The following is a 10,839-nucleotide window of genomic DNA, read 5'->3' on the forward strand; positions in this document are numbered from 1 at the left end:
CGGCCGGAACCCAGCGGGTCCGGTCCCGGAGAAGGATCCCGGGCTGCGGGAGCACACAGCGGGTCCGGTCCCGGAGAAGGATCCCGGGCTGCGGGAGCACCCAGCGGGTCCGATCCCAGGAGAAGGATCCCCGAGCTGCGGGAGCACACAGCGGGTCCGATCCCAGGAGAAGGATCCCCGAGCTGCGGCAGCACACAGCGGGTCTCCATCGCTCCGAAGAGCCGGCGACCCTCGCCCCGGAGCAGCGCTGATCCCGGATGCCCACATCCTCCTCCCACACCGAAACCTCGGCTTAGGGAGTCACTGTTTCCGCGGGGAGTACGCGGCGGTGACTCGGAAAAGAGGAGAGGGGTGCAACTCGCACCCCGCTCCTTTGCCCCCGGCCCACCCGGCAACTCCAGCTTGGGGCTCGGGAAACTGGGGCAAAACGAAACGCGTGTCCCGAGACACCCGGGAAGGACTATCGCGATCGGCAGGCACGGAGGGAATGGAAGGAGAGAGGGTTAAAAAGGAAGCAGAGGGGACGCGCCGTCCCTCGCGGGAGATCACGGAGCTATGTGGGGGGGAAAGAGACACAGCGAGTAAGAGAAAGTTCCCGTAAACTGAAAGGAAAAAACCAACCAAACAAACAACAAAAAACCCCACAAAAACAACAACACGGGAAAAAAAAAATCTCCGCAAAATTCCCGCTTCTTTTTTCCTGCACTCCCAACCTCGGATGTTTTCCGGGACGCGCTGCCCGGCGGGCAGCTCCCGACAGGACTCAGGGCGAGAAGCTGGGAGGGAGCGGGGCAGGGGGGGGGGTCCCGAAGAGAAAGGAGTCGCACTAACCAGGGTTGAGGTCCAGGCACTGAGTCGGGTCTTCATTGTCCCCCAGCTGGCCATTGGGGCTGAGGCTTTCCATGGACAAATCCAGCCCCTTGTCCTCCCAGTCTCGCAGTTTCCTCTTTTTATTTGTCCCGATCAAGGCTTCTACCGAGAAAGCGTGAGCTCGGGAGCTGAGGGCCACCGCCGATCTTCGCCTCTCACTCATCTTATCCCCCAGCCCAGACCCGTGGGCACAGGAGCGACCAGCGGCTGGGAGCGCACAGCTCGGGGACCAGAGGCAGAGCCTCTCGCCTCTGTCTCCCCCCCCACCCCTCCCCAGCTGCACCCCCAGAAGAACCAGCCCTCAGTCTCCTGAAGGCACTACATGAGGCTGCAGATACTCCGCAGGCAGAGCCAGGAGGGTGTGCTCAGCCCAGGTCCCAGCACTTGCTCAGAGGGGCTGCAGCAGGCTGGATTTCTTTTTTTTTTTTTTTTTTTTTCTTCTCCCCTTTCCTTCTGTCTCTCTCTGATTGATCCAAACTTCTGGGATTTTTTTTTTCTCCAAGAGTTAGGCAGGCTGCGTGCGCCTGTCAGGGAAAAAAAAAAAAAAAAAAAAAAAAAAAAAAAAAAAAAAAAAAAAAAAAAGGGAAAAAAAAAATGTCCCCGGCCAATAGGAGGGAGAGCTCGGGAGAGACCCAAAAGCTGCGACCCAATAGGGAGGGGAGGGAGACTCGGGCTTGAGGGAGAGGAATTTTGGCCATCTGAGTCCTGGAACACCGGCCGGGAGAATTAACTGTTTGAAGAACGGGGAGCCAGTAGGAAACCCATAACTCTAAACACAGAGAGGTAACAACTGCCGCACTTCTCTGCGCCGCACCCAGGCTGCCCAAACGCCGCTGCGGGCTAATCCCCACGCAAAGCACCCGAGAGGTGCTTTACCGCCCAGCGGCGCCGGGTGACGGGTGTTTTTAAAACTTCATTTATGCCATGTATTACTTGCCCTTGCCGGCGGAATCGGTGCTTGGCAGAAGCAGAAGCAACGTCTCGAGGGGGTTGAAATTTCACTTCAAAACGATGCGTGTCCGTGGAGCGGCGGGGCCGAGCGGGCGGCGTGGGCTGGCAGGGACACCCAGACACACCCGGGCGTGGGGAGCGCCTTCTCTTTGGGAAGGGATTTTTTTATCTAGATAAAAATACTTTTTTTTCCCTTTCCCGCTTCTTTTTGTCACTCCAGCTACAGCGAAAACAAAGCCGCTAGGTACAAATCCCGGCTGCTTGCCTGGATAATATTCAGCATTTTATTTCTGCTCTCTTGTTCGCTCTGCCCTGACATCCGCCCGGCTGAGGCGGGCCCGCAGCTGCTCCCACGCCCCTCGGTCACGCGTGGCGCGGGGGGGGCGCGCAGTGAAAAGCAGCAAGGGCGGCTTTTGAGAAGGTGACAGAAGCGTGTGCTTCCATGAGCTGGTGGGACCCCGGAAAAATAGGTGAATCAAGCGAAACATTGTACACGGAAAATACAGCGGGGAAAGCCGCGGGGGGGTAATTCGACGCAAGTTCAAAATAAAATATGAATAATTATAAAGTACCAGAGGGGATTAGCCTGGACTGAGCCGCGGTGGGAAAGCGGGCGAGGAGACACACAAATTTTCAGGAAGGGATTATTTTTGTCCGTTGCTTCTTAGCTGCTCCCTGAAGGTGCAGACCTGCTTAGGGCAGCTTTTTTCAATAGACGATTTTTTTCTACGGGGCTGCAAACAAGTGAAAGGAGTTTGTGTGGGAGCGTAGGGGGAAAAGACAATTCCTTTTGCTCCGAGTGAATCCCTGGTGCCCACGTCGGCGCGGTACGGCGGAGCCTTCAGCCCGCTCTCCCCGGCCTAAAGCGCCGACTGACAACAGCCCGCCGGGGTTCCCACGCACGGAAACGGATTTCAGATGAAAAACGGGAAAGAAGCCGTTTCTTCGGAAATCCCGGCTAAACCCTGTTATCTAGGCCGAGGAGCAGGTTTTGTACGTCTCCATCACCCGCCCTGCAGCCCTCATCCCCCTCCCCGTGGCTCCTTTCCCCTCCCCTCCAGTGCACCTCCCTGACAGGTCGCTCTCGGCGGGCACAGCGGCGCTGCCACACGGCATGGATGTCGTGTGTTCCCCACCCTGCTCTGCCCGCTCCCGGCCCCGCGGGGAGCCGCGCCGGGCAGGAGCAGCAACAAGAAAGGAGCGACGGAGGCAGGGGCTTGGAGAAGGCGACAGCGGGAGCGGGGACTCGGAGGAGGGCACACGTGTTTCCAGCGGGTCCCCCAGCTGTGTGTCTTTTCCCAGGCGAAGGAATGTCTCAAAAAAAAAAAAAAAAAAAAAAAAATACCCCCCAAAACTCCATCAAAACTCTTTTCCCTCTGTCCGAAAGCCTCGGAAACACTTGTCTGGGATGCAGGCACCGGGGAAGGCTTTCAAAGAAGCCGGAGGGAGATTTTAGCAAAAGAGCCCAAGAAAACAGTGGATTATTTATAGCGGTTTAGTGAAAAGAAATGGTGCTGGAAAGGCAGGGAGATTTAAGCGAATTTTGGGAACTGATGTAAGAACTCAGAAATACGTTTTCCAGAGCAGCAAGTGTGGTTTTACGGGTGGACGGTTTAAAGCAGCCCCGACCCTTTTGGGTCTCTTACCTGGGGGCTCTCTCCTGTGCCACCCGAGGTCTGCGAGCTGAGCTGTCCAAGCACTCCGCACCCGAGCACAGCCCCTGCAGCACCGACAGGAGACACGGAGCGCTTTCCACGCCAATAGGGCCCCTAATTGTCAAACCCCAGGGAGCAGAGCCTTTTGCCAGCAGCAAAGGGAGAGCAGCTCCCCGCGGCCCCGGACACCGCTCCCGGACACCGCGGGGATGGACGGATGGATGGATGGAGGGATGGATTCGCGGCCCCGACGGCTGCTCCTCTCCCTCCTGCCTGGCCCTCTCCCGGTGCCCGGGAGGTTTAGCACTGCTCGCCCTCCCTGTGCCCGGCCGCGGGCGAACACAAAGGCGCCGCCGCTCCGCCGTGCGAGCGGGGAGAGAGCGCAGCGCCTGCAGCGACCCTGCGGCCCCGCTGGACGTGCCGGGGGAAAGGGGAGGGATGAGGGGGGCGGGGGGCACAGAGAGCTGCCCCCTCGCAGCCTTCGCTGCCCCCTGCGCTGGGAAAGCTCGCCCAGAGAGAGCCCCCTCCTCTCCCCGAGCCGGGGGATGGGAACTCGGCTGAGCCTCTGCACCGAGATCGATCGGGCCGAGCAGAACGCACCGGGCCCGGGGCTCCCCTCAGCCCAGCGGCTCCGGGGCCGGGTCCCCTCTCCCCGCGGCGAGCGGCGCAAACCTCGAGTCTGCCCGAGGCCTGGCCTTAATCTGGATTCAGATCCCACTCCGACCCCCGGCCGCCAGAGATGAATGCGCCCCTTTGCCTGCTCTTTATTCCAGACTCTTACTCGCAGGGGTAGCTCCCATTAAATCCAGGAAACTGCTCCCTGGAATAAAGTGGCAGGAGCAAGGGTCGCAGGGCCAGGCCTCGGGGTTTATAAAGAAATCATTCACTTCTGCTTTCCAGTTGTCGCAGAGCGAGCCTGAAAAATATTTGTTTATGTATGGAAATATTTGGGGGGAAAAAAAGAGAAATAAGGGGAGCCGGCTGCTGGGCGGGAGTGCTGTCCAGATGTGCTCTTTGCAGGGGCTGGGCCACTTTCAGACCCTTCTCCACAGCAAGAAAAACCTTTCCGAAGGTTTCTCCAGATCTAGCCCGGGGATTTATTGTTATTTCTCTTTTTTAAAAAGTTAGCAATCGAAAACAACGTGAAAACCAGGCTGTCTGATAACGTGAGCGAGCGATTTGCTGGGCTTTAACGCAGCGCCGATTATCTTTGAACGGATCGAGGATTTCGAGGCTGGCTCTCTAGAAAGAGGCAAGTTTAAAGCAAGCACAAGTCGCCGCTTGGAAACACGAGCGAGGTGATGTTCCCGTGCTGCGCGGGGTCAGTTACTGTGACTGGGGGAAAAAAATACGCCTGCAATTTATTTTTATGGTCTGCACAAACGGTATTGTTGCGTATATTAACTAATTCATAATTATACCCCTATTATGCTGTCGATTCGTTCCCCCTCCCCTTCCCCCGGTTTTCTCAGGCTTTGAGAATTGAACCACCGCAAAATATTTACAGTCTCAAGTGTTTTAAAATGGGCTTTGTTTGTGTTTTACAGAATAAAAATCTCTATTAGTGTTTAAACAAACACCATGCCAGTCTCTTAAGCCTTCCAGATGTTTGCAATAAAATGTCAGGTTTTGCCTTTGGGACTCGAAATAAAATTTAACTACCTTCACCCTGTAATTATTCTCTTAGCTCTCCCTTCCTAAATTTATCTGCTTTCTATCAGGACAGAAAAAAAAAATCCGATTATACACTTGAACTATAAAAAACAGCCACTACTTTTCCCTCCATTTTACCAGGACTTCTCCCCTGTTTGTTTCGGCGCGTATATTATTTTTGTCTCTCGTGTTTTCGGGGCGGCAGAAGGAGACCAGGCAGAGCAGAGACGCATCGGCACGTTTGCTGGGCTTAAGGCAACAAAAAGTCCCTTGTACCCGGGCCTCTCCCCCTATTCAGCCCCATGCCGGCCCCAGCGTTCCCGGTGGGGAGGAGAATCGGGAACTTAAAATTGTCCCTGAACTTCCACTGGCTCCGGGCGTCACTTTTCTCCAGGCACCAGTGAGACCTGACTGCATTTCGGAGCCTCCCCGCGGAGCTGCTTGGAAATAGGCAATTATGGTGAATAATTCACACAGAGCAGGTTCCCCTCGCAAACAAAGACCAAAGTCCCGGCTAGAGACCCTTCTGCCTTCTCAGCTACTGACTTGGGGCAACACAGGCAGGATTAAAAGCCATGCATTTCGTATTTACCACGCCAAACTTGAGAACAACCCGGAACGATAAGCGGGGCACTAGATGATCTCTCTCTTCATGTGCAGACTACAGACCCGCTTTGCCTGCTTGTCGGCAGCAGTTTCTGCCGCTTTCAGCGCTCGCCGCTGCCGTGGGACCCGCAGACACACACGGGCGGCTGCTGCGCTCCACGCTCCGTGCGCGCCGCAGCCGCCGGGCACAGCCTGGGGGCGCGCCCGCCCGGCTTCACACCCACGGGCCCCCGGACCCAATCCCGGCCGCTCCTGCCGCCCCGCTTCTTTATGAGATATTTATTTTTCCTCCCTCTTTTGCTGATTTTCTCGCTGCCCTGTGCTGAGGTCTCTGCTGACAGGTGAATCCTCGTGGCTGCAGCTCTCGGCTGGCGAGAGGCAGGAGGCAGCTCCAAGGAGAGCAGAGGATGGCAAGACCACCGGAAAGCAGGGCTGACCACCACCCCCACACCCACTCCCCTCCCCCCAAAAAATAACCTGTGCACCGCTTGGCTCCATGCGGAACAGAGGTGTCCCATCAGCCATGCCACCCTCCCCAGCACCTTCCTGACAGCCTTGTTTGCACACTCACACACTCACAGCCCCGAGGAGAGGCGGCAAAGCCAGCCGAAGGCGCTCCCACAGGGCGCTGGTGCCGAGGAGAAGGGGCAGATGGGGTCCTGGGCTCCGCTGCCCCCCTGGGCCCCCCCGGCCTCACCCGCACCGGGTCGCTGAGGTTTCCTCGGGGCCTCCTTCTTCCTGCCCCTGCCCTGCTTGCAGGTGGACTCTGGAGGGGTGTTAGCCGGCGAGACGGGACCCAGAGAGATTTCAAAGCGGTTCATAGGTCTGGGTTTGCTTGTCTGTTTGTTTGTTGGCTGATTTGGGTTTTGTTTTGGTTTGGTTATTTTCTCCCAATACATAAACCACCCTGAAGGAATTTCCGTGTTCTAGGGGGTTAGGAGACCTCGGGAGGAGCGAGGAAAAGCCGGCACGCACATACACAGACACAGACACAGCGAGGCTGTATCTACACAAACTCCAGGGCAAGAACTTATACCAGATCCACTGTCAGAGTCAGGGCACAAGAGCTGGTCCCGAGAAGGTCGCAGGCCGAGCATCTCCCGGAGGCCGAGGGGCTCAGCTCTGCCGTGGCTCGGCGCTCCTGTGGCCCCAGACCGGGATGTTATCGCCTCCCTTATCACCCCACGACGAGCACCGGGAAAGCCGGGCCGGGATCAGGCGTGGGGCGGCCCACGCGCGAGTCTCGGCAGGGAGATTTTAGTCTGAAAGGTGACTGTTCTCTGCAGGGAGCCTGATTACTTTTCCATCGGAAAAGTAAAAGAAATCAGTTTAAAGTGGGTAGCAAGCAGCTTTTACACAGAGGCGCGTTGAAGAGCTGCTTCTTCGCAGATAATTCCTGCTGTTATAATTTGGGATCGTTCGAGAGAGGTGACGTTTTGGGATTTGTTTCCTTTTTTTTTTTTTTTTTGGATTATTTTTTCAGCCCAAATGCAACCCTCGGCTCCCAAGCCCACAGGACTGAGTGCCATCAGTGCGGAGATCTGGAGACACGGGGCCTACGGTACCTTGCAGCCGTCCCAGCCTGAGCTGCCCCCGGGGAGGAGGAGAGGGAGAAGCCAAGGGAGCTTTAACCTGCCCCGGTCCGGGCAGGACCCAGCCACGCTGCCCCTTGTCCCGCTCTTGTTCCCAAGCCCCATACAGGTCGAAAAAATGGTGTTCCCCAGAAAACGCTGTGGGTCTTGCCCTTGTACAATAGTTCTCATTCGGGGCGCTGCAGGCGGACAACCGGCCCCTTGTTACCGAGACGGGATCCTAAGCTCGCTTTTCCAGGGAGGAAAGCAGGAATGCGCACAGCATTTCAATGTGTGTTCGGTCAAAAAAAATAAATATAGGGAGATTTTTTTTTTTTCCCCTCTTCAAGGCACGACTCTTTGAACCAAGAGACGTTTCTGGGCTCCCCTACCTCATACATGATGTGTTATACTGTAAACAATCCCGTTTGGGGCCGAGCCTAAAACGAAGCAGACTTTAATGGGACTATTCAAAAGATCTGTGGCCGGCGGATGTAATCGTCCCTCTATGGAAAAGAGCGCTATCAGCGCTAGGCACCACTGCAGAAGCAGGAGAGCGGTCCCCGGCCTCCTCACGAGATACGTTCGTGGCACAACCCGGGAACTTCAAACACGGCTCATTTAGACCCACGTGAAACACAAGTGCTGTGTGAGGCAGGCACGCCAGACACGGCTCCAAGCCCCTCGAAAGTGGCCATGAGCCACCAGACCCAGACCCGTCCTCTCTTTCTGCATCTCAAACCTCTCCCGCTCTTGCTCCGCGCCCGGAATTCACCCAGATTTATTATTAAACGAGATTTTATTAGCTTCTAATACTGTTTTTATTATTTTCTAGTAACCAGAAAGCTGGCGGGGACTGGGCTCTCTCAGGACGAAATTTTGGGCTGGCGGGAGGAACTTCTCCTGGTATCTGTGGTCCCTTTTTTTATCAGCGTTATCTATGGCCCACACCTCGCAGGGATTTCTCCTGCCTGGAAGATAGAAACCTTGGAATCGAACGGAGGGCGACGAGCGATTACACCGTGGGATACCCCCCGATCCAGCTGAACCTTTATCCCTCCCTCAGCACAGCTTTCTCGGCTCTCCACGGCTCATCCCGCTAATTCCCCGCAAAGCCGCAGAAACCTGCAGATATCCCCCCGCTCCCGTCTCGGTGCCGGCCGCATTCCTGTCGGGGTCACGTTCTATCATGATTCTATAAGTGAAATTATCTTCCCTCTCCATCCCCTGGGGAGGCAGGACCAGGCAGCAGCGAGCCCGGCAGCGTGTGCGGAGCTCTCTCCGCCTCAAGGCCTCTCTCCCCGCGCTGGGCTGGGGCCCTGCCGCTGCGGGCACGGTGTCCCCCCGGGTCAGGGAGCGGCGTGTGGCACCCTCGGAGGAGGGGCCCGAGGGCCGCAATGCCGCCTCTCAGGCTCCCGCAGAACAATGTTTTGAGGCGGGCGGTGGGCAGCAGCCAGTGCTGTCCGCAGGGGCCGGACCGCGGGCGCATCTCCGCAGCAGGGAAGCGAAGAGCGGAGCGCCCCGGCCAGCCGGAGCTAGGGCGGGCAGCCCCGGCAGCACTTCCCCAGGCTGCCCGGCGTGGGCGCAGCAAGGGGAGGTTCTGTGCGAAAACAGCACGGAAAGCTCAGCCGCGACGGGCTCCGGCGCAGGGAAAGACAGTGCCGGGTCTCGCCTGGCAAGGCCGACCAGAGGGTGAGGTGGGAGAGCCAAATTCAGAGAGGACAGCCCAAGGGGGAAGGCAACGAGGCAAACTGAGAGCGGGATCTGACAGCTCAGCACAGGTCGGGGCTTCCTCTCCTCGGGAATGAGCAGTCAGCGAGGGAGAGCCTCGCTGCAGGGCAGAGGGGCGTTCAGCAGCCTGCATCCAACCATCCAGCCTTCCACTCGTGCGTGGGTGGCAGGAGGCTAAATAGGTACTCCCGGCCTTGGGCTGCATCAGGCGGGGCCAGCATGACGACAGCGGCCGCGCAGCAACCAGACAAAGCCAGCCTGCGCCACACTGCAGCCGCGCTCGGAGAATAGGAGTCCTGCCTTCGGAAAACAAAAACACAATAGCAATTAAGCGCTCATCTGAGGGTGACTGCTTGTTTGGCAGAGACTGACCGGAACACCATGGCTTTCCCCTTGCCAGCACACACATTCGCCCCCGTTTTCCTTCTTCACCATCCCGCCCAGAAAACCTCTCCAGCTGTCGGGACAAAACTCAGGTTGTGTGTGCCCCCATATCGCCAGGGGAACGCGAGCTCCAGGGGGAACGAGTATGGCCTCTTCTGAAATAGCAGGGCCGAGCAATAGCCTCTGAGTCAAATGTGCCTCCCTAGCAATCCTGACTGGAAGTTTTCTTCTTTACAGATGTTTTGTGGTATATTGGTCTATTTGTTAAGATCCCCCTGTGCCTTAGTAATCCTGCCCTGCCGCATTTTACTCACTTTGCGTTGATGTGGTTTCTCCTCTTGCCTTTCAGGATTATAAAAATCTGTCCCTCTCCCTTCCTCTCTTTTCCCTCTATAGTCGGGTTTCAGAGAAATGTTGGTTAAACCTCATCTGCTGCTTTTTTTCTCTTGTGATGGCAAATTCGGCGTCATCTGTGGACTTGCCCAATGCAAACATTGCATTAAGAAGTATTTCAAGGCATTTTATTGTTGCTCTGCAGTGCTTTGATGTGGTCTATAGGCACCGATTGTTGATGTCTCCCTGCGACTCCTCAGTGTCAGCATCTCATTTCTGTCTCTTCTTCCTCCTCCCCCCGCATTTCTTCCCTTTTGAAAATAAGGGGTTCGGACAGTCGCGACAGATTCCACCACCTCACCCTCGAGTCACTCCGGCCCCATTTCCCACGGGAGGGACACTTCTAGCAGTGCGGGGCTGCCCCCTACGCTGGAGACCGCAGATTTATTTCCCTGCCCGCAGGCTGCAGAGGGGCGGCGGTGTGCCTGGCCGCCAGCTGGCAGGTCTCCTGTCCCCCAGGGCACCTCGCCTCCCGCTGGCGTGTGCAGCTCCCCCCGCACCCCTCCCTGCAGCGGGGGAGGCACCGAGCAGCGCTCACCGCGCAGCGGAGCGGGCGCGGCGGCAGCACCGGAGCCTCCGCTCGAGGGGCAGCGGGGCGGTGACACGCCAGCCCGTGCCGGGAGCCACCCTGCGGGACGTGTCCCACCCTCTCGCCGGCCACCGGCGGTGGAGCCGTCTCGCCCCTTGGCAGCAGCGGGATCAGGGCCAGCCTTCGGCTGCCAGGGGCTCGCGTGGGTCCGGGCGCCCCGACAGCGAAATCCCGCTGGGATGCGGCTGCTGCGGAGCCGTTCCCACCGCGCTGGGGGAGGAGGGCGCAGCCCCCGCGCAATCCCAGCGGAACACGCCGGGCACGGCAGAAGCAGAGCCCGGGCCGAGCTCTCTCCAGCGCGGGCACCCGAGGAGCTTTGCGAACATCCCCACTGGGCACGACGGGCTCCCGAGAGAGCCACTTCACACACTTCGAGTGGTCTGTAGGGTCAGCAGCCTGATCCGGGTCGGTATCTTTGGAATGGAAAAGCCAGACA

General features: G+C 57.7%; 1 protein-coding gene across 2 annotated transcripts in view; it reads right to left on the reverse strand.

Moving 5' to 3' along the window:
* TBX15 (T-box transcription factor 15) overlaps positions 1–5,888 on the reverse strand; it is a 94,465-nt gene extending 88,577 nt beyond the window's left edge. Inside the window, exon 1 of one of the 2 annotated variants that reach the window (XM_063148443.1) lies at positions 5,722–5,888. Coding sequence is in view for 1 of the 2 variants with exons in the window: in XM_063148442.1 (XP_063004512.1) it covers positions 832–1,033 (202 nt within the window). In the remaining variant the exon portion in view is untranslated. Of the gene's footprint in view, positions 1–831; positions 1,315–5,721 lie in introns of those variants that run through there. The other variant, XM_063148442.1, reaches the window with a different exon arrangement.
* Between the last annotated feature and the right edge of the window lie 4,951 nt (positions 5,889–10,839).

The sequence above is a fragment of the Melospiza melodia genome, chromosome 2 (assembly GCF_035770615.1).
Source record: "Melospiza melodia melodia isolate bMelMel2 chromosome 2, bMelMel2.pri, whole genome shotgun sequence".
Taxonomy (NCBI): domain Eukaryota; kingdom Metazoa; phylum Chordata; class Aves; order Passeriformes; family Passerellidae; genus Melospiza; species Melospiza melodia.